Below are 23,482 nucleotides of genomic sequence, written 5' to 3'. Positions count from 1 at the left end.
CTATTCTTTTCTTACGTATTCTAAAAGTTAGTATGTTCAGTTTGCAAGAGAGACGTGTCCTTCTCCCCAAGCATGCAAAATTTCCAAAATTAAAAACTTAAAAACAAAAAACTCATCTGTACTCATGAAATCAATCATTTTACACTCTATTAATTAAACCCGAGTAATGTTCAATAACGTTTTAGTAGATTATTTTTTCTAAAAGAGCTAAGTCTCAGAATTCCAAGGAAGCCTGGAATTTATTTTATTCAAATCTTAAATAAGCCATTAGAACTAAGAGATCCCTAAACCAGTCAAAAGCAGGAAACTGGAGATCCGGGAAGAAGATAAAAACAAACATCACGTAAAAAAGTCACGAAACGAACTAATCAAGAACTCTACCAAGAAACGAGGAAAAGTCTTAAGGAGAATACACAGAACATCTCCAATTCCCTCTAGACTGGCTCCTCTCCTATTCTCTCCAATTAACAGCCAGTCAGAGCCGGGCTGCCTGGCCACTCCCAAGATGCCACGCGACCGGAGCGGATGCCGCTAAAGATGCATCTTCCCCACAAACGTGGTTTCAAGCTTGACCGCCTGGTTTGGACCCGAACACCTGGGTTCGAGTTCCAGCTTCCCCTACCTCCTGCTTGGTCTGTAGCTCTGTGCAAGTCTCTTGCCCTCGCTGGGCCTCAGTTTCCTCGTCTATAAAATGTAATGATTCTCTGTCTTCGGCTATAGGGAGATGAGGAGCGTAAAATGGCTTTAAGGAAGATACAGTCGACTCTCCAACTTGTCATGGCTCTGAAGCTCGCGGTGCTCACCAACCAGCCCCCAGACCTCCAAGTCACCGCTGCCCCTCACTGCCTTTCCGCCCGGCGCCTGTGCTGAGGCCGCTCCCTCCTGTCGGCCCCCATGCGGAAGCCGCGCAGCACCATCTGCCGTACCTGCAGCCACCTGGTCAGCGGGGCCCTCCTGCTGACCCATGACAAAGTCGTGCACGAGGCCCCACAGGGCGCCCGCAGGCGCTGCCGCCTCCAAAGTGGCGGCGGCGGCCATGACGCGAACTAGAGCCCGAGGGAGGGGAAGTAGGCGGTGGCACGAGAAGGGCCTCTCCGCGCACGCGCCTCCTGAGCCAATCGCCTGGCGGAGGCCAAGGGGGCAGGCAATCCCCGGATCACGTGCGTGCCGGCTCCGGGCCGGGTAGTTCCAGTGAGGGACAGGACGGCCCCTCCCCGAGGGGCGTGGCCCTGAATCGGGGCGGTGGCGCGGGGAGGGAAGGCGGCTGCTGGGCACGCAGCCGGGGGCTATTGAGGACGAATAATTCCCGGCCGGGCTCCCTGGGAGACGGGCGGCGGGGCGGGCACCTGGTTGGGTGGGGCCGAGGGGCGGTACGCACCTGGGGGAAGCCAATGAGAATATCAGGCCTGGCCCGAGGGGGCGGTGCCGGCGGTCACATGCGCACCTGGGGCGGGTGGTGGCGGCGGCGCGGGCCCCGCGAGCCGGCGGAAGGGAGTGGGGCCGGGCCGGGGCGGGGTTAGGCAGGTGAGTGACAGGCTCCAGGGGGCTGGCCCCAGCCGGGAGCCCCGAGCAAGCCCGGAGTAGCTGCGGCGGTGCCCGCCCCCTCTCTCCGACCCTCCAGTGGAGCTGGTCTCCGGCCGGGCACCGTCGCGGGCCCCCCTGGCCCGGCCACCTAGGACTGTGCTGGGGAGCCGGCCACCTCCCTCTCCCCTTGCCCGCAAAGTTTTGGCGAAGCCAGCGCCTTGGCAGAGTGCGCCCCCGAGGGGAGATCCGGGAGCGCCCCATGCCGGGCGCCCAGAGCCGTTGACCCGGGACGCCGCCGTCCGGGCTGGGAGCGCAGAGCAGCCGACCACCCCGCCGCCTCCGGTGCATGGGGACCGGCTGAGGAGCCAGCATGGGCAACTGCGTGGGGAGACAGCGCCGGGAGAGGCCGGCCGCCCCGGGACACCCCCGCAAGCGAGCAGGTAACGACAGAGGAGGGAGCAGGGCCTCGGCACCCGGCCAGTTGTCCCTCTCCTGGCCCGAGCCCTGGGTTGCCCGAGCGACCTCCCGCGGCTCCTGGCGCCTGGGCTTCCCCGATGGGCTGCTCCGCGTCCAGGCGGGGCCCCTCCCCAGCGCCGGTTGGCCGGGGGAGCCGAGTTGGGGCAACTGCGAGCGCTGAGCCGGCTTCGAGATCAACTCGCTCCAACTGGGAAGCTCCTGGTGGGGGTGGGGGCAGGAAATGTTTGCAGACCGCAGCCGGGCGACGGAGGGAGGGGGTCCGGGGCCGGGGCGCGCTGGCCTGGCAGCTCGGGCCGGGGTCGGCTGCCGGTCCGTCGGGGTACGGCGCGGTAGCCAGGCGTCCCCAGAACTCGGAGCGAGCGAAGCGAGAACAGTTGCTCCTTCCAAAGCCTGTGTCATTATCGGGCTGCAGATCGTGTCTGCCGGAATCCGACTTGCAAGAGCAGCGCAGAACTCTGGGAAAGAAATCTTTATTTTTCCCGCAGGGGTTTTTAGAGCCTCCCAGCCGTCTGGGAGTCTAGAGAAGATGGGGTGCGGGGTGAGAGTCGTCCTCGGGTTTGTTGGGATCCTTCCCAGCCTTGGGAATGGGATCCGCTCTCTGGCGAACCACGAGGCCCGGGCAAAACGTTCTCACTTTCTTGGTACACCCCTCCTATCCTGGCGTTTCGCCCCGGGAAGATGTCTGGCGGTCATTTTTCTGGGTCTTGTACTCACTTCCTTCTTTGAGGGTGTTGCAAGGACCTTCTGAGAATGATAAAATTGTAGACGTTAGAGCTCAAAGGGACCTTCAAAACTTGTCTGTGTTCCAGACAGACCTACCTTCTATGTAAAAGCCGAGATCCAGACAGGTTGAGCAACTTGTCCAAAGGCACACAGCTAGTCAGTAGCACAACTGGGACTCGAACCCAGTCTCCTCTCCCGCCCCATTGCCACATATCCCTTCTGGTAAGAGGAGCCACAGGCAGAATTGTTAATGAAGTGGAAACTCTAGTTGGAGTTTCCTGTCTCGTTTGACACCAAAGGAGTCAAAGACAGGTTTCGGAAACTGGGAAGGTGGTTGGGGGGAACAAGGGGAAGCAAGGAAGGATGTCTGTGTGATGGACAGGATGACTTGTGCAGGAAGAAACGTGTTTTTACGGGAAGGATGGAGTAAAACTCAGCATTGAAATCCTCTTGTCTGAAGGTGACACTGGCGGTTTTTCTGATTGAGGAAAAACTATTCTCAAACCCCAGGGCTTTCATTCATTCATTTGTTCAACGAATACTTACTGGTGTGCTTGGTCCTCATAAATGATCATGTAGCATTTTTTGCTGTTGACAGTTCTCTCCTGCTTGAAGATCTCCTTCCTTTCTTGACATCAGACTACCTTGGTTTTCCTCCCGGAACACCCCTGCCTACCATCACCTCCTAAAATGTTCACACCTGTGGTTCAGTTTGACGTTTTTTTCTCTCATTACGCTTCCTCCCAGAGAAATCTTATTCTGTCCTGTAACTCTTTGTCCATTGGGAAGACCCCTGTGCTTAATCTTCAATCAACTATATCACCTCTCTCTCCAGCGCCAGAACCACATCTCCGAGGGTGTACTGGACGCTGTAATTTGGATATTCTCAGATTCAACACCTCCAAAACCAAGCTCCACATCGCTCCCTGGCCACCAGCTTCCCTTCTTTACCCTTAGACTCTTCCAGCTGCCTAACTTTAAACTTCGAGGAACTCCTTCTAAGGACTTTCTCTGCCTCCTCGTCCTCTGCCACCCAGCCAGTCATGCACTGGGGCCTGCTGGTTCTTCCTTCCACAGGTCTTGCAAGACCTGCCGCTTGCCACTCCACTTCATCCCCTGTCACCTCAAGTCCAGCCCTTCCCCCAGGCTGAAGTGAGTTCCCCCTGCAGAGGCAAGCTCGTCTTTGGTCATCATCCAATGCCTGCACATAGTAGTCCTCCCAGAAGACGTTTGTTAAATTAACCTGTTCCAAACCCTGTAGTTCTGTGTTCAAAAATCTTTCTGCACTTTTCACTACTACAAGAACTTGAACCTTCAAGGCTGATCAAGTCTGGCCCCATCCTTTCTTTTAAGACCTGATTTCTTTCCCTTTCCTGACATTAAGGCCACCAGTGTTTGGCCTTGCCTTTTTCTTCTTATCAAGAGCCTTTCTTCCCTACAAGGTCCACCTGAAATCCCGTATCTTTCTTGAAGCACCTCGCCTGACAAATCCACCACCTGCCCCCTTTCCCCACCCCCGGTAGAAGTGATTGCTCCTTCTGAGAACTCCTGCAGACACATTATCTATGCCACTTACTTCACAATTATCTACTCCGTGTTATTAATCATGTCTTTGATGTTTACAGTCTTTTATCAGCAACTACATTGCAAGCCTGGAAGACCTGGGTTCTATCTTATCCGTGTGTATGTGTGTGTGTGTGTGTGTCTCTTTCGCTTGCTCATGTAGCCATGCACACACATACTCAGCACTTAGCACAATGACTTGTACAGAGGAAGCACTCAATATTTGTCGATTTTAAAAACCTAACCCAACTTCATCCTACCATCTGAATTTTTCATATACCTGCTCTTTTTTACCTGCTAGTGTATCATTATTTTAATTCTGTGGGTCTTACTATGAATAGCTTTATTCATAAAGTCTAAAGCTAAGAGGAACTCTGTAGGATGACAAATTTGGTACAAGGGAAGGAATCCTTCTTAACTTCACAGTATGCACCTGGCATTCCTGTAACATCTGCAGCTTACCCTTTGACGAGGACATAGTTTTATGTTGTAATTCCTAAAACTCCCGCAGCTCCCACTGTAACTCGTACCTTTCCTTTTTTCACTGGTACAGTGGGAAGAAACCCTCAACAGAGAGCTAGAACCTGAGTTCTAGTCCTGGGCATCAAACCTCTCTGGGTCACACTTCCAATATTTCAGAAAAGGAGAGCATTACACAAGATCATTAGAGCTGTTTTATCATCTTCACAAAGGCAACTGTTCAAAACTGGAAAGTTATTGAGGTGAAATCTTATGCCTCATAATGCTACTCTTTGTCCTTGTCCTTAGTTCTGTTCTCTTAGTCACTTGCTGGGTGAAGCAGAGACACAATGCCCACTGGTCGGGGATTCTTGCATTAGGTAGAAGGATTAAGTGATCCTCTCATCCCATCAAGTTTTGTGATTGTCACTCTTCTAAAAATTTTTTTTTGGTCTTTATTCTTGATGCATCTCCAGTAGGTCTGTGTTCTTTCCTTCAGGGCTTGAATAGTCTTTGCCTTCTTCAGAGAATACTTGGGGGGCTCCTGCAGTCCCGTACATATACCCCAGGTAGATAAAAATCTCTGCCCGTGAACTAGGTGAGCAGCCTCTTCCCCAGCCACTCCAGGGAGAAACAGAGGTGGTAGAACAGGCAGGTCTCTTGCCCAGCTCCACCCTTTGAGAATGTGGCAGGGCTGAAACCCAAATATCTGACTCTGTGATGTGCCAGGCGTATCCACTTACATACTGGAATCTCAGGCTCGGGGTGGACAGACCCAGGGCCCTGTTTTGGGCTGGTTGGGCTTGGCAGTGTGGTTGCGAGACAGTCTGCTTCTCGTCGTGTGGGCTGTGTGGCTATTCTTGAGGGAGTAATTGGGCAACTTCTTCATTTGCTTAGTAAATATTTACTGAGCGCCAAGCACCCTGCTGGCTGTGAACAGACATGGTCCTTGGCCCCATGGAGCTTACAGTCTTGGGGGGAAACAGACAAACACATAGTCATGCAAATTATGCATGATCATACATACAATTAAGTGTTATTATATATGCTGGTGTGACTCCCACGTTTATAATTTCAGCCCATCTTCCCCAACTCCAGCCTTGTATATTCTGCTGCCTACTCAACATATCTGATGTCTAAAAGGCTTCTCAGTTTAACATGTCCAAAACAGAATGAACCACCACTCCCACCCCTGTTCCTCCCAAAGTCTCTCCCATCTCAGTTCATGGTGATTCCATCCTTCCAGTTGCTTAGGTCCCCAAAGCTCTAGAGTCATCTCTGATTCCTCCCTTTCTCTCATATCCCACATCCATTTAATCAATATTTTCGACTTTGCCTTAAATATGTCCCCAGCCTGACTCTCACCATCTCCATCACTTTCACTCTGATCTAAGCTACCATTAGCCTCTTGACTGACCTTCCTGCTTCCTCCCTTGTCTCCCGACAGACTGTTTTCATCACAGCAGCCAGAGTGATGCTGTAAACCGTAAGTGAGATTTTGTTACTTCTTTGCGCAAACATTCCTGTGACTCCCCGTGTCATTCAGAGTCCTTGTGTTGGTCTATGAGACATCGTATGACTTTGGCTTGCTCACCTTTCTTAAACCATTTCGTGCTTTCCTCCCTTATTCAAACACCTGACATCTGAATTGGTCCCTCCCTTTCTTCATTCCAGTCTCCTACTTAAGAAGTCAAACCTTCCCTATTTAAAATTGATCCCCTTCCCTCTACCACTTGCTCTCAGCATTATCTACCTCCCTTTCCTGTGTTTTCCTCCATAGTATGTGTCATCATCTGATATTGGCTGTCTCCTCTTGCTCCATGTGGTCAGAGGTTTTCATTTGTTCACTCTCTGGTACCAAGAGCAGTGCCTGATGTATATAGTAGGTGCCTCATAAATATTTATTGGATGAAACTAGTGCATATAAACAGAGTTGGTGAGGTCTCTAGAAGAGCAGGAATGAGCATACCTGATTAATCTCCCATCTTAGATGGGTGTTAGGGCAGGTATCCTAGGGGCTTAAACTGCAACCTCAAGAGTGTTGTTCTGTCCCTGGGACTGGCTTCTGTCTTGCCCCAGGCTTGCGTAAGTTCTCAGATACCTGGAATATGTATGATTTGCTGTGGTTTGGGAGCCTCTTGCTAGGAGCTACTGCGGCCAAAGCAGGAGAGCAGAGCCAAGTCCCCTGTTAGGGTCCTAACCAGACAGTAGCACTTTCTTGTCAGTTTGTGTGTGCATCTATGTCAAAGTGGACCCTTCTCCCAGGTGCATGTGGTGTTTGTCATCTTTAACTTGCAGGACAGGGATGGGGTGGCCTAATAGACTATGAGGCAGGAAGTCGGGTTCTGTGGACCCATCAACTTGCTGGAGAATTTTTAGAATCATAGAATTTTAGTGCTGAAAAGGAACCTAAAGATTTCTTTAACCTCTTTTTTCTTATCCAGCTATTAGAAAGAGAACAAAGCTATGTCTGTTCCCTGCCTAGTTCACAGAATTATGGTGCAACCTATATAAAAACTGCATGGGCTGCTCTAAGTTGTGAGTGTGCTGAGGGCAAGATATTGTAGGGAAGTGGTCAACGTGAAGTGTGTTGGTGGGGGGTGGGACTCTAGTCTCTGCCACTTTCTTGAGTGATGATCTTGGGCAGGTCATTTGTTTCTTGCTCAGGCGATCCTCTGTAAAAAAAAAAAAAAAGATAATATTTTCAGTTTACTTCAGAGAGATGTTATGGGGATAAAAATAAGCTAACAGCATTTTAAAATTACTTTCATGGCTGCACAGTCTGCTGGAATAGGAGGTCCCAACCCAGAGTTTCATCTGGCATTGGTGGGAAATGAAGCCTGGGTTCTCTGTGCCTTCCTAGTTTGTGTGACTTTGGACAAGCCTCTTGATCTCTTTGAGCCTCAGTTTCCCCACTTGTACAATGAGGTAATTGCCACCCTACTCACCTCTCAGAGAGGTTGGGAGAATCAAGTGAGACCCTGGATGAAAAGAGACTTCGTGAACTTAGAAAGTTTCCATTATTCCAAGCTACAGGATTTTTACACACAAAAGCCATAGCCAGTGATGTTTTCTCACCAAATCATTGAAGGTTACTCTTTCTAAGAAGAAAAACTGTGAAAGAAATGTTTAAAAACTATTTTTGGATGGGAATCTTTCTGAAATGAATGATACACTTCTGAGCAAAATATGCAGAGCATGAATAACCTTCTGTTTGGGACTCAGGGTCGTTGAGTTCATACCTGTATGTAGAAAGCACCTGCTTGCTGGGAGTGGAGACCACAAAAGGTTCTTTCTCTCAAAAGCCTTAACGCTGGAAGAAGATAGTGGGGTTGGGGGGATGAACTGGTGGTGGGTGGGAGGAAATTGCTGGGGAGAGCCCATTCCAAGAGTACCTTCCCTCAAGGTTCCACGTAGCAACATTGGTGCTGGGAGAGGCTCCTAAATCCTGTTCAGGGCTCTGAATGGGAAGAGCCCATCCTACCTGGTTAGTTAGTGTGCTTATAATAGTGTCAGGCCTCTAGGCTGGTGAGACTCTAGGACAGTGGGTTCCCAGCTGCTGTGCTTTTGGGGTTCATGTTTCTACCTATAATCATTGCTCTTTTTCCTGGTGGACAGTGGTCACTTTTTTCCTTTCTCCCTTTAATTGTGGTTAAATATGTATAACATAAAATTTACCATCTTAACCATTTTTAAGTGTACAGTTCTATAGCATAAGCACATTCATATTCTTGTGCAACCATCACCACCATCCATCTCCAGAACTTTTTCCTTTTCCCCAGTGGAAACTCTGTACCTGTTAAATAATAACTCCCCATGCCCCAATTCTCCCAACCCCTGGCAACTGACGTTCTACTTTCTGTCTCTGTGAATTTGACCACTCTGGGTACCTCATCTGAGTGGAATCATGTGATATTTCTCCTTTTGTGACTGGCTTCTTTCACTTAGCATAATGCCCTCAAGGTTCATCCATCTTGTAGCATGTCAGAATTTCCTTCCTTTTTAAGACTAAATAATATTCCATTGTATATACACCATATTTTGTTTATCTGTTCTACTGTGGATGGACACTTGGATTGCTTCCACATTTTGGCTGGCGTGAATAATGCTTCCGTGAACATGGGAGCGTCTAACTGTTAGAGTCCCTGTTTTCAGTTCTTTTGTATATATCCAGAAATGGAATTGCTGGATCAAGTGGTCATTCTCTTTCTGACCAACAGTGCACAAGGGTTCCAATTTCTCCAATCCTCACCAACACTTATTTCCTGGGGTGTTTTGTTTGTTTGTTTGTTTTTTGGTTTGTTTTATTATAATAGCCATCCTAATGGGTGTGCAGTGGTTTCTCATGTAGTTGTCATTTCTGCTGGGTCCAAATAGCAGCAGCTCCTTAAAATTCCTGGGAAAACAGACCGCTGAGCTTGTTAGAATTGTGGGTAGAGAAAGAGTAAATAGGCTCAGAGTGGAAGTCTGAGGAGTACTTCAGAGAGTGAAGAACGTGAGCTGGGGTAGGTAGAGTGTGACATCTCTTCTGACCAGTCAGCACTTGGCTTGCTTCGAGGTGTCTAACTGTGTGGCCAATAGCTGGTACTGTGGATGGATGGGTAGGTGGCTTCCAGTTAAGCAAAGCATTTCTGTGTTGTTATAAGTCATCTGTCTCCCAAAGAATGTTAATACTCTCTTACTCTGGTTCAGAGGGCCACCTCTGTTCACCTCCCTTTTGCATGTGATATGTAGGACTGTGGTTCAGAAGGGAAAATGTAGGAAGTGTTATGGTGACATGGCAACTTGGTGAGAGTGTCTGCTACTCGAGGCCATGGTCTTCTCTCTTAGAGCTCTTCCTGCTTTCTGAACCCACGAGGAAGGTGACAGTGTACACCCACACCTCTGGCTATCCTCAGCCCCTCAACTCCTGTCCCTTATTGCCCTCAGAAAAGAGAACCTGTCAGGAAAAGGGCTGGAGCATCTTCTGCAAGGTACAGGGTAGGAGGTCTGGGGGGTGGGGATGGCTCCTGTGTCCTCTGAGAGGCTGATACCAGGAGCAAAGGGTGAATGGTGTACTCAGAGCCCAAGCCAAGGCAGCCAGTCAGTCACTAAGCAGCCTGCATCTTGGCAAGCCCCTGGACTTGGAGTTTTGTTGTTTTTAAGGACTAAAAGAGATGCAATTAGCAGCAGCTCACCTTTGCAGGGTGTTTGCCTTGTGCCAGGAACATCATGTGCAGTATCTGGGTTAATCCTCACACCCGCCCTATGGGTAGATACTATTATCACCTTTGTACAGATGAAGAAACTGAGAAAGGTAACATCTGCAGCCTAAGGCTATACAGCTTGTAAACTGCAGAGCCAGAACTGGAACCCAGGTGGTCTGATCTCAGAGCCCAAGCTTTTGGCTACTGTACAACTTATCCTTACTGGAATGGGAAGAATAAAACACTTGGGTTTTTTTGTTTGTTTTTATTTTTTATTTTTTTAGAGACAGGGTCTTACTCTGTCATCTCTGGCTTTTTAAAAAAATTTTTCTATGTGAAAGCTGATGGTCAGGAAAGTAAATTTATTTAGTCATGATGCTGAGAAGAGGCCGAGCTAGAACTCAGCTAAGGACTTTGACTTGAATTCCAGTGCTCATAGCTCATTCCACTGTGCTGTGAGCCTTGCCCGGCACCCCACCCCACCCTTGGAAAGAAGCTGGGAGGTCAGCTGTGAAGTCTTCAGAACTCCAGGAACTGTAGCCACTGCCTTCCCTTCCTGTTGCTATCCCCTTCTCCTTTAATTTCCCGGCCCCCAGACCACCACCTCCCATCTAGGAGCCATGTGAGTGTATCATCTTGGATGATACTATGTGCTTGGCACATAGTAGGTGCTCAGTAAATATGCGCTGAATGTTGTTTGAGGGCTGAGTGTGCTGGAGGCAATAGAACCTCAGCCAAGACTGTGTTCCTAAAGAGAAATACAAGTAGAATGCAAATATTGTTGTTTCCTCCCCCTCCTCCCGGAGCAAACCCCCACTTTCTAACTCACAGATGCCAGGGACTTGAAGAAAAGAGTGTCCTCGCTCTGCAGACTTTGAATGATTCCCAAGGGAGAAGAGGCATGGAGAGTCACATTAGCAAAGTGCTTGCAGAATCAGGTGTCACTCTCTGTAATTAAAAAGACTAACCATCCCTTGCTTTGCTCAGCATTTTGTGGTTTTCAAAGTGCTTTCCCAAGTATTATATATCATTTGATCCCCACAGCCATCCTGTTAGGGAGGCAAAGCAAGAATAATTTTTCCCATTTTACGGATGAGAGGATACTGAGACTTGGTTGAGGATGTTAAGCTACCCAAGATTATTGACTAAGTGGCAGCAACCATAGGGAGGCAGTGGCTCCACTGCTTTCTTACCGTGGTAAGAAAGCCTCAGATCAGAGCCTCAGTTTCTATATCTGTAAAATGGGGACGAGTACATCCTTTAAAGTAGTCAAGTATTGAATGTCATAGTGTGTGTGACATGATCAGTACATACATGGCAGATGCTTAGCAAACGATAGCCATGGGTTGGTAATGATAATAACCAAGGCAAAGCTCATTGTTTCTTTGTCGTATTCTACTGACCCTTGTTCAGCCCCAAGTATTGGGAGGAGCAGATGGTAGCCCCCCTTATTCCTACCTGGTCACTCTCTGATTCTGGTCACTCTCTCACCCTTCCGCTGGCGTTAGAGTGTAGTAGCAAGGGCCAGCCATGAATTTCCTTTGATTTACAAAATCTGAGGTCTTTCTTTCAGAAACAGGTAATTATGACAAATGTTTTATTCATTTAGTATCTATCTGCATTTTATTATCCCAGCTCCTCCAGCTCGTTACCTATGTAACTGTGGGCAAGTTGTTTTGAAATTTTGTGCCTTATTTTTCTCATCTGTAAAATAGAGATAACAGTACCTACTCCATGCGGTTGTCATGAGGATTAAATGAGATACTGCATCTAAAGTCTTAGAATGGTGGCCTGGGACATACTAAATACTCAAAAAATGTTAGCATGTTGTTTTTTGTTTTTGTTTGTTTTTTTTTAACTATTCTCACCATGTTTAGCACTGTGTTTAAACTGGCTGCCCCCAGCTTTCCTCTCCCCCGCCAGTTGAGATACATGATGGATAAAGTTCACATGTAAAACCTGACTTCCTTAGTGCACCCTGGGTCAGCTCTTCCTGTAATTCCACTCATTCATTCAGGAACGCAAATAGGAAGAAGTTACGAGACAATGTTGTTGTTATAGAGATAGCCTTGAATCCAGCTTCATTTTTTAAAATATGAATCATTCACAAAAACTTAAGAACGTCAGCTGTCAACTCTCGTTAGTAACAAATCCCTTGCAACACACCTCAGCTCTTGCTGCTGATATCAGCAACAACCAGTGGCTACTTTTCTAGGCTATCTCCAAACAGATTCAGACGTTTCTTCCTAATAGGTCTAGGCTTGCTGTGGCCCACCTTCACCTTGGAAGAACATCTCTGGGTCCCCGGAGCTCTCTTCCTGGAGCTTTGCGCATTTCTCTGATACATGTTGTCAACTGCAAACACCCCTCTGTGAACTTCCAAGAAGCTGGTGATAAACATCCACATCAGAGCCACTTTTTCACACTTGATAAGCACCCCCTACCCTAGATTCCAACACTGTTTTTCTGTAGCTATTGTGTACTGCTATTGCTGGGTTTCCGACTGTGTGGCAGGCACTGTGGCAGGTACTTTACACACATCTCATCTGATCTTCAGATAAGCCACGGAGGTAAAGATTTTCCTCACTTTAGGGGAGAGGCTCAGTGATACTAACTATTGGGGGGGAGGTCACACAGTGAGAAATGGAAGATTTGGCATTCCAGAGTACCGTTTGGGTGTTTAGCCTTGGGTTCCTTCCACGCAATACCTCCTCACTGTCAGTTGCAACAAAGGGCTCCCTGGGCCCTAAACAGGTATAGCTGGTTTACTGACGTCATCGCACCCATGACTAGCAAATAGTCTACTTCTGCCAGTTCTTGCACTACATAACCTGAATGTGCCCGGGAGTGCACTTTGTGACAACCTTCATGGGTTTGGCCCTCCTTCCACCTCTCGACACCTCCCCCACCAGTGTCTGGGAGACAGACCACACTGTCCTCTGTAATATTGGATACTGCACATGGCATTGATTTTTTACTTAGCAAAAGCACTCTGTTCCCCTAAAATAGACTTGTCACATGGCACGAGCATTTCATTTCCCAAGCTTCCCAGCAGCTCCAGGAATCATCACTGAAATCAGTATCATTTATTAATCTCCTGCCATGTGTGTGGTAGGCACCTTACTAGATGTTTGCCATCACTGTCTTCAGTTTTCTTGTCAGCCCTGTAATGTAGGCCTAATTACCTTTATTTTACAGGTGGGGAAACTGAGGTTCAGGAACGGTAAGGCACTTGCCCACAAGAGTGGAGGAACAGCTGTGTGAATCCTGGCAGTTGTACCCTGGGGCTCTGTACCTTAACCACAGTGGGAAACTGACTCTAAATCTTTACTGCGCCCACCTCATCCCAGGCACCGTGTTAAATGAGGGGAGCACAGCACCAAGAGTCAGTTCCTCTCCTCAGGGATCTCATGGCGTGATGGACTGGATAATACTGGAGTTTCTGTGATTTGTCTTCTATTTTTCCCATTTCTACCTGCCCCCATCCTTCCCCTACCCCTGGTAGCAGAGCTGTAACACCCAGCTCCAAGGGGCCAGGGACAGTGCTCTGCAGGGCCACATTTATGACCAAGGCTGACTCCTCTGTTTCCTCTTTGCCCTTCTCCCCTCCACACTCTCACAGCAGGTGCACAGAGCCTAGAGCTCATCTGGGCCTGGAATTGGTATCACTAGGGAATACATTCCTGCTGTGGCCTGGTCCAGGTCTGGCTACCGAGGAAACGGAAGGCCTTATTTGGCCAGTAACTTACTGCTACTATGGCTTATTTTGTAAGGCCTGAATGAATTTTTTAAAAAACCCACATGCTATATGCAGTTGTTTGGGTTCTCTTTCTAGGGACAGGATAGGCTAGTCTTTAAGGTCAATAGGCAAAAGGACTGGGCCCTTTAATCTGCAGCTGACCTGCCTATTTAAAGCTGAGCCTAGCCCTGTACAACTGTGACATGTGTTCCCTGGAAAATCTAGGGCCTGGATGTCTGGTCCATCGTTGACCCTCAAGCACTTTTGCTGAAGCCCTAGGGCAGAGATGCTCAGCCTGCTACCTTTGGCAGTACTGTTCTTGGGCGTGTGGCTGTGGCAGGGCCATGGCCCAGAGGAAGTATCTAAGGAGCGACTTCAGCCTAAGGGCCCTGTTCTTCATGTGCCTGGCCCACCGTCCCGTGCTAGTGTGGGTGGGGATAGGTGAGGACCCCTTTTGTAGGCTGGATCTGGGGCCTCAGTTCCGGAGGTGAAATGATCTCTTTTTCAGAACTTGTGAGGTTGGCAGGCTTGCTCAGAATCCATCCTTACCTTTTGGAGGGAGGGAATTGGTATTCCTAGGGAATTCAGCTGGAGGAACCTGGGGACTGGTTCAGAGAGGTCAAGCCATTGGTTTGCCTTGCACAGTCAGAGGTGGTGCTGGTATCTGACCCAGGAAATCTGACTCCATTTCCTGTGCCCTTTCTAATATTCTACCCTGCCTCATTCCTGCAAACATGCATGCACATATTATATGTTTATGTCTCATCATCCATGATGGCTTACAGTCTACTTGGGAGAGGAAGCAAGGTTAAAGGTGTGATACCACTTCAAACAAGCCAATATGTAGACAAGTGCTAAATCATGCAGTATAGACAAGTTGAGACAAAGCAATGTGTAGACACTTTTAGAAAGAGTTGAGATGGGAGAGGTCCCTGTGGACTCGAGTTATTAAGGGAAGGCCTCTGAGGGTAGTGGGACTCAAGTTGCTCCTTGCGGGGAGGATTGGGATGGGGCAGGTGTTAGGGGTGAGTGGGCACAGTTTGTATAAGAGTTAGTGATTTGGAGAAGGGGTGCAGGTTGGAGAGAAGCAAGCAATAAGCTTTTCTTTATTGTAAAAGTCATATGTGTTCCCAGAAGGCCCAAAGAAGAAAATCTTTGTACTTTTACCACCTAGAGAATCTCTGTTCTCCCCCCCCCCCACCAACCCCCTGCTACTCTGAAGAAAAGTCTCTGTTCTTATTTGTTTATCCTTCCAGCTTTGCTTTCTTTTCTTTGGGCAATAGGATCAAATTGTGTGCACCAAGACTGTGGAAGGTCTTGAATAGTAGATGGGGTGTTTAGGCCAAAAGGAGCCTCTGTTGGGTCTTGCCCAAGGGGTGCAGATGAATGAAGTGGTCTGGGAAGAGGCACCCAACATCTGTGAGCAGGCAGCATTGGAGCTTGTGATGAAGCAGTGGCTTCATCACCCCAGGCTGGGACCCGTTTCATCCCCCACCGCACGAGAGTCTCAGCTTCACTCTTCTCTGCTGCTGCCCAGGGCATCAAGGGACAGAACTTCTGAGTTGTCTCGAAAGCTTGCTTCCCACCTGCCACTCCCGTCCCTTCCCACCCTGCAGACTCCTCTGTCTTCCGCCTACCACCCAGTTTCTACAGCAGTTCTCCTCCCCTGGAGTTGGGGACACAGAGCCAGTTTTGCCACACCACAAACCTTTGCTGCTGCACGAGGTCATTTCAGGGGAGAAACTATATATAGCGGAGGACTAGCATCAGGACAGCTCCACATTGTTCAGGCTGTTAGCAGTGCCCTTCCTCAGATGCAGGCAGGGTCACCTCTGATTGAGCACCCCTTCAGTGGGGGAGTGGTCGGGAGCAGTGGGGAGCCCAGGGCAAATGCACTGTATCTTTGTTGCCCTCTCTGTGTAAGCCCGTGAAATCTCCAGTTCCTTATCTGCATGATGAAGAGTGAGTCTGGAATGGGAGTTTTGTACTATTTTTTTAAGCAACTCGAACCTTTTCAGATGCAGGATTAAAAGGTAGCTTGGTATATACAACCAAATGAGTACTGCACTGGTTGAAGCCAGGAAGAATGCCCCTCCCCCCAAGGGTTCCACTTAAGTCTTGGGGTCCTGCCGAGCACACAGTGTGAAAACCACTGGGCAAGACGATGCTCTGAGGTTCCTTTCAGCCTTAAGACTCGTGGGTCTGGCCTCATGCAGGGACTCTGGCATAAAGTACCCATCAGGAGGGTTGCAAACCATGTGACCCCTTGGGAGACTTTGACAACCATCCTGGGTAGCTAGGGGTGTGGCATAGGGACAGAAGTCTCGGGACAGAGTTTTTGGAGTAGGAGCAGTCGGAATAGCACAGAGCTTGCAGATGCAGTTTGACTTGCTGGCCTGCACTTGGAAGGGCTGTTTTTTCTGGCTTGCTCCTGCCTGCCTTTCCTTTTAGCACTGGTTTGCCCCAAAGAGGAGATGAAAACGAGGATATAATGCATTTCAGGCAAGGAAAGTGCATTTAATTTAAGTTGCCTGGGGCTGAGTTACACATTTTATAAAGAGAGTATTTGTAGAGCACAATGGTGCCTTTGGCAGAAATAGGAAAGCCAGAATCTGGGGCCAGTTCTCCCTCATTCAGAAAGTGTTTGTAGAGCACCTGCTTTGTATTCCTGAGAAGAGGAAAAGGGGAAGGGAGATCCCAGCTGTGTTAGGACCCCTTGATTGCAAGTAACAGAAACTAACTGAATTTATTTAGCAAAAAAGATGATTTATGATAGAGTTTCGGGGGGGGAATCAGGACCCCATGGGCAGGATTGCTGCTTGGCCTTAAGCAGGGATTAGAAAAACCATGTTAGATTCTCCCTCTGTCTCGCAGCTCTGCTTCTCTTTGGGCTTCCTTCTCTTCTCTGCACCTGGCTTCCTCCCCCTCAGCCCACACAGTCCCAAGTGTTCCTGCTGCAGTTCCAGCCACACTCAGACTGAGATCTCCCAGTCCAAAGTCCATATTCCCATGGGGGAGAGTCAGATCGGCCCAATTTGGGTCCTGTCTCCTTGATCTACTCAACTCCAGCCAGGAGATGGGATCACACGAGATGAAACAGGTCTGGCGGGGCCCACTCCTGACACCTTGCACTTTGGGGGCAGCCCAGAAGAAGGAACTTTGAGCCGCATAGGTAGCCCTAAAGCTGTGTGCTCTTCTAGGCCTTACTGAGGAGCTCTGGTCGTAGGGAGGAAACCAGGTGTATGTGGAACATTTAGTAGCCACACAAGGAAACAATAAAAGAAATGACCCTCAGCAGGGTCTGCTTGCTGCTCCTCCAGTTAGGGCTGTCAGATGGAGGGGACAAGGGCCCCTGGGCCTGGTGTTGACAGTGGGAGCAGCAGCCCATCCAGGTTAGCTCAGGGGAAGGAGAGCTTGTTGGAAGGATGCTGGCAAGGCCTGGCCTTGTGGGAGCTGGGGCTGTATGGAGCCAGCAATGGAGGTGGCTTTGTCTTTGGGGGCTGTGTGGCCTCTCTGCTTTTGTCTGAGCATCTCCTCTTGGCTTCCCTCTCAGTAGACCCAGCCATCTCCTCCTATCTGTCAGCTGTCAGCTTGTTCCATAGCTGGGCACAGGTGCTGCAGTGGGTGAGCTTCTCTGGGCCACAGGACCACCTCAGTATAGGCAGCTGGTGGAGGCCAGGCCACACTGGGAAGCTGCCCCTTTCAAGACTTTGGGAAGGGCAGGCATTAGCTACACATCTCCTCAAGTCTCCCACAGTCAGGAGATGCTATGGACACTGGAGAGTGGAGCCTTGAAGGAAGGTAGGGGAGGGAGGTCGGGAAGGGGGACCCACCTGGGCCAAAGCGAGGGTGCAGGGACGGGCAGTAGCAAGTAAGGCCCAAGCAACATCTTGGATGCCAGTCAGTGGGGCAGGCCTGTGCCCAGGGAGATGCAGCACACCTGGGAGGGCACTGTTGGACTCAGAGGATGGAAAGGATGGCTGGGAAGGTAGGGCAGGGCAGAAGACAGGGAGGCTGACAGGGTGGCTGAAGGTGCTCCAGACAGAAGGGAAGGGTGGGGAGGGGGAGTGCAGGGGGTACACAAGCCCCTTGGAAGGAAGAGGCCACAGACTTTGGTGACAGGTTGGCTGGGGCAGAGGGACAGGTGGTCGGAACACTGGGGAAGGTCTGGCACACCTGGGGACCTGGGGAGGAGAGTTGTCAGCCATCAGGAGCGTAGGGCTGCTGGAGAGCTGGTTGGTGGTGCCTCAGGGTGGGGAGGACTGAGTATGTTTAAGGCGGAAGGAGAAATGCCAGGGAAGGGAGGAGACTGCTGGGGAAGGGGTCTTGGGCCCGCCGGTGCCACCTCTCAGAAGCCATGAACCTGACCAGGGTGCCTCCAAGATAGGAACCATGTCTGCCCAGTCCCCGTCAGAGATGGTGTATATGACAATGCTGCGTGCACTGGGCGGTCTCGTGCAGATACAGGCAGCCCTGTTACCACGGTCACTCGCGTGTTGTCACTGCACGGTGGTCCTGTGGGATCAGGGAGATGTCCTCCTGGACCTGGGATGTGACTCGACACTGGCTCCACCTCGGCCGTCCCAGACTCCTGGGCAGGTGGCCTTGCAGCTGCTGCTGTACTCCGGGGGCTGGTGTAAGAACAGCACCTGCCTGGAGCTTTGCCAGGTGAGGTCTGGGATCACTTCACCCCCACCGGCTTCTGAGATCCCTGATGGCCTGTGTGTGTGGAGACCAGTGGGCAGGGCTGAGGCGGGAGGGAGGTGACTGTGCTCTTTGTGCCACTGGGGAGGGGCTGAGTGCGGGCCAGCTTACCCCACTTCCCTCCCAGTGTGGGACTGGAAGGGCCACTCTGATTACGGTTATGGATTTCATCCCCACATCAGCCTCATTGCCCTGTTCCCCACAGAGAAAACCATGGAGCACTTGTTTCAAAGATACCAGGAAAAGGGGAAATGCTGAGACCTGCATCCTGTTTTGCCACTGGCCTAGGAAAGTGGACCCAGATGGGGACAGTAGATGGTGCAGTGACCGGAATACTGGCTAAGGCCTGGGGCCCACAGAGTCGGGGGCCAGAGGGGGATTGAGCTGGGGGCCGAGGTCAGCCAGGGGAGAACCCGTGGCCTGCCTTCCTGTTCTGTCTCGGCCTTTCCCCATCTGGGAGCGCCCAGGCAGCCTGGTTCTTTATCCCAGCTGCCCCTCCCTGAGGACATGGCCCCACTTTCCTCTGCTGCCCACATCCTGCTCTTCCTGTGTGTGCCGTGCCTGCCAGCCCGAGGCTTCCTCCTGCTCACCTGCAGCTTCCTGTGCCCCACACTGGGCTTTGGTGTGTGTCTTCCTCACCCTTCAACCCCTGTGGCTATTTCTGTCCACTTTCCCTGCACAGAGCCTCTGTCGGAGTTGCCTGCTTTCTCCCACCCAGGCCAGACTTGGTATTCTCCCGCCAGCTCCTTCCCAAGCTCGGGCCCCTTGCAGTATTACTTTTCCTAAAATACAGCAGCTGTGCATTTCCCCGGCCTGCCCAGCTGTTCTTGTCCTTGACCACAGAGTTCACGTAACTTGTGACAATAAATAGGAAATGAGAATGAGCGGGTTGCCAGGCTGCCCTTCCCACTGCCTGAATTCCTACTGGGAAACAAGGGTGGCAGTACACACAACAAAGCCAGCACTTAGAAATACTTCTCTGTTCACTTAGTATTTTCTAGACACTGTGCTAGGTGAAGATGAATGGACTATCTCATTTAATCTTCACAGTAACCCAGTAAGGTAAGTTGTATGATCATGCTTGCATGGGGCGGGAAACGGAGGTCGTTTGTCCAACATCAGCAACGAGTAAGTGACAGAACCAGACTAGAACCTGTGTGGCTCTGACGCCCAGGCTCGCTCTCCTAACCGGGACAGTGGGTTTGCCTCCCCCTGGAGGAGGAGAGTTGCTGTAGGGCCAGGCATCTCCAGAGCCCCCTTCAACTTCAAGTTCTCCTTCCGCCGGTTGTTGCCTGTTACACATAGTAACTAGCCAAAGAACACCTTGCAGCCTGGTTCTCAGAGCCATGCCCTAGACAAAAAGCAGCGTTGGATGGTAGGGGTCATCTTCACTGTGGACTTTCCCTTACCAGTGTCACATTTTGGGATGTTGGGAAAAATGTCTTCCTAAAGCTTTACGAGCTCCGTTTGGCATTATCCTTGCAAATATGGGGCTTCAGAAGTGGAAATTAATAGCCTAATCTCTGGACTTTTTTCTGATGATCTTAGATCATATTTCCTTTCTATTCTGAGTGTGCTTGAAATGCCCCAGAGGTTGCCTGTTGTACACATTCCATATTGACTTAGAACTTTCTACTCTTTGTGGTAGGCCCCTTGCGTTCTGTTATTGCCCGTGAGTGGTGACTGTCAAAGGAGGGGTGGGGGGAGAGAGAATGAATCACAGTATCTATAGATGGGGGCACATGTGAAGTTCGAAAAATATATTCAGGATTTTAATCACATTTTAAGCTTGTAAAAATACATATATTTTAAATATAAACTGTTGAAGGTGGAGTTTGACAAAATCTTGCCTGATATTATAGTAATTTTCAAGTGGGGCATGGCACAGTTTTGGGGGAGGTGTGAAGTCTGCATATTTATCAAAAGGGGGTATGTGCTTTAAAAGGCTAAGAAATGTTGTCTCCCAACAGGAGACTGTTTGTGTCCTGTGATTCTGTCTCCGATAGGCCTGCAGGTGTTTGCCGGAGGTCCCTGTGGATGGTGCACACCATATGGGGCATCAAAAAAGGTCCAGGGGCTTGGGGCAGGTGAGCTAAACACTGGTTTGCTTGCTGGGACCAGAGCCCTGTAAAGGGAGACCTTGTCACTTAGTGGTTAAGAGCACAGGTTTGGCTCAGGTTTGGCAGAGTTTAAATCCCAGTTGTACTACTTAGTGATAGTATTCCTTAACTTCTTAATGCCTCAGTGCCGTTGTCTGTTGAGTGTGGATGGTGGTAATACCTACCTCTTAGTGTAGCTGTGATGATTCAGTGCAATAATGCCTAGCGCCTGGCACCTAGCTGGTACTCAGTGATGGTGGGCACTGTTCTTACCCATCCTGCTTGCCCTGTTTCAGTTGGATTAAACCCTCTTGGGCCTCTGGGTGGCTGACCCAGTGGCTTTGCCGCTCACCTCCTGCTGTATGCCCAGATGAGGGCCATATGTGGTCCTGGGGAGTTCAAAGCTAATCTGAAGCATATGCCTCCGTAAAGCTCAGATGTGCACTGTTTCTGTGTGCCAGGCCCCAGGCTTGGTCCTGAGTCTGCAGCTGAACCAAATAGATCCAGCCCTGCCTTCACGGGTCCTGTAGAATAGTGGGGAAACAGACTGTGCTGAAATAATCAAAATGTAACACATGCTACAAAGGAAAGAATAGGGTGGTGGAAGAGAATTATGGGGTAGGAGAAATGAATGATTTTGGAGTGGAGGGGTCAGAAGACTTCCCTGAAAAAGAGACACCTAAGCTGACTTCTGAAGGCTGAGACGGAGGTGGCCGTGTATGTCTCGCGTGGCTCCACCCTTGGCCAGGGCTGCCTGCTGGGCCATGCCACACCTCTGGGGGAGTTAGGGAAAGATGCCTCCTCTGGGCTAGTTTCAGCCTCCGCTGGCCACCAGTCCTGGCTCTCATGTGCTAGGCACAGCCAAGGGGGTGCTGGACAGAGGGAACTGCAGGTGGGAAGGCCCCTGGACAGCAAAGAGCTCGATGCCTTCCAAGGAGGGAAAGAAACTTTTGGAAGAAGCACATGGCCACCTCGGTCTTTGCCCTCCTGGTGAGGAGGTGTGTTCCCTTTCAAGGAGAAAGGAGAGAGAGGCTGTGTGCAGAGACTGTCTGGAGCTGCTACGCCAGCCAGACAGTGCTCGCCATGGCTTCCATGGGGCTGTAGCTGGCGAATGTCTGCTCTGACCTTCTTCCCATAGCAGACATCCCTTCCACAGTGTCTTATGAAGAGAGAAGGACCACTGGGTGGGAGGGAGGAGGGAGTTCTTCTGGGGAAGCTGGGCCGGAGATCGAAGCCCAGGGCCTGCCAGCTCCTATTCAGCCTCCCCAGGGCAAGTGCCTGCTTGGTGCTGAGTTTTGTGCTAGTCTTGTTATTTGGTCCACAATATCATGGACCTTTCTTCCTTTTTGTTTTGTTTATCTTCTCACCTGGGTCACACAGCCTTTCATTGCACAGGTGGGAATAATGGACTCAAATGCCAGTGGTTGTTGCTAAGGCGAGGCTCTGCTGGGTGGACAGCTGTCTTACTGGGTGGGGGAGTAGCAGGGCATGCTCAAGGAAGTGGCATTTGAGTTCAGTTCTAGGTGCTAGGACGCCTGGCACTCAAGGGTGGAAGTTCCAGGAAGGTAGTTTTCTGTTCCCCATAGGAGAGATCTCTCTCCCTGAAGAAGTGCAATCAGAAATTGGAGCGGGCTCCTCTGAGAGCCCAGCCTTCAGGGACAGTCGGGGGCAGCACAGAGGGGATTCTTGCATCAGCTGGGGCACATGCTTCAGGGCCTCCCAGCACCTCCCCGGCTCCAGTGGGATCTGGTTCTGCAAGTTAAGCCCTTCCGCCATAGCCTAGTAGAGGCTTTTTCTGAATCAAGCTGGGAGGGCCTCCCTCAGCCAGGCATGAGCAACAGTCTCCAGACTTCCCAGGTCAGCCCATCCTGCATCTCTGTGTTCTGGTCCCTGTTCTCCCTGAAGCCCCAGCTATGGGGCTTGGTCCAGGTTTCCCCCAACAGGAGATAGGCAGTGGTGTGTGCCTGGCCCCCTTTGGAATGGGTCACACACCCACCTGGGCAGGTCTCTGGCATGGAGCCTGGCACTAGGATGGGCTTCAGGGGCAGCGTGCACCTGTTCTGTGCTGCTGTCATCAACCGGCTGCTCTGGGGCTTCTTGGAGCTACAAATGTTTGCATCATTGGACTGATTGTCCTTTGACTTGCTTTGCCTCACTGACTTTGTGTGACCACGCAGTTGGCTGCAGGGTGCAGAGGGGTGTGGTGTGGTTCCAGAGGCCGCCCCCCCGCCCACAGCATCGGGAGAGTTGGAGCCCTGTTGTAAACCACAGAAGGCTGCAGGAGCAGGTCTGACAGTGATTGAGCCCTGCAAGACAGATGGGATCACCTCTTCAACACCAGGGTGTTGTGGCAGAACATCAGAGTTGGAACAGGCTTAAAGGTCATGTTGTCCACCTGCCCACCCAGTGTGGAGTTGTTCCACTTAGCACCCTTGCCAGCCGCTCAGCCAGACTTCCTTTGAGCGGGGCTAGCTTTTGAATGCGCTAGTGAGTAGAAAGTCCTTCCTCGTGTTGGCCTGGCCCTCTACAGGCGTGTTCCTGTGCGCTGCCTCTGTGCCCCACACTGTGGCCTTGTGAGAGCACCTCCCTCCATTCAGTGAACTCCAGTGGGCCCGGGGTGCCGCCTCCGTGTCTCCCACCTGCTGGTCCTGCATGAGCAGGTGTTTCCCCATGGTGCAGTTTTCCTGTTACTGCTCTGGGATGTGAGTCAGGGTGAGCGTTGGTGACCTGTCTTACAGCGTGGTGAGGATCAGAGAAAGGGTGTGTGACTTGTCCAGGTTATGTCAAATTTGTGGCCGGGCCAGAAACACAATCCTGGGGGCACTCAATCTTGTCTTTTCGCTGCAAACACACATTTTGCCTCCTTCCTGACCTCCAGCATGTTTTATAGGCAAGATTCCAAGAGCCCTTTCTAAACAGCAAGGTCAGAGCTTTTAGCTTCCTTCCTCTTTACAATGTACCTGGCTGGTGGGTGAGGGTGAGGGTGGGGTGGACATGTAGGAGCCACT

General features: G+C 50.5%; 2 protein-coding genes across 2 annotated transcripts in view; one reads left to right on the top strand and one right to left on the bottom strand.

The window, feature by feature from the left end:
• Positions 1 to 1,285, bottom strand: part of MMS19 (MMS19 nucleotide excision repair homolog (S. cerevisiae)) — a 32,775-nt gene extending 31,490 nt beyond the window's left edge. The window contains exon 1 of the mRNA XM_012654482.1: positions 927 to 1,285. Within this exon, the coding sequence (XP_012509936.1) occupies positions 927 to 1,038 (112 nt within the window). The 5' untranslated portion in view covers positions 1,039 to 1,285. The remainder of the gene's footprint in view (positions 1 to 926) is intronic.
• Positions 1,286 to 1,559: 274 nt separating this feature from the next.
• Positions 1,560 to 23,482, top strand: part of UBTD1 (ubiquitin domain containing 1) — a 50,539-nt gene continuing 28,616 nt past the window's right edge. The window contains exon 1 of the mRNA XM_012654470.1: positions 1,560 to 1,964. Coding sequence (XP_012509924.1) covers positions 1,895 to 1,964 — 70 coding nt within the window. The 5' untranslated portion in view covers positions 1,560 to 1,894. The remainder of the gene's footprint in view (positions 1,965 to 23,482) is intronic.

This window comes from Propithecus coquereli, unplaced genomic scaffold (genome assembly GCF_000956105.1).
Source record: "Propithecus coquereli isolate 6110/MARCELLA unplaced genomic scaffold, Pcoq_1.0 Scaffold440, whole genome shotgun sequence".
In the NCBI taxonomy this organism is placed as follows: Eukaryota; Metazoa; Chordata; class Mammalia; order Primates; family Indriidae; genus Propithecus; species Propithecus coquereli.
The sequence above is the reverse complement of the archived record's forward strand: the minus strand, read 5'-3'. Positions and strand labels throughout refer to the sequence as shown.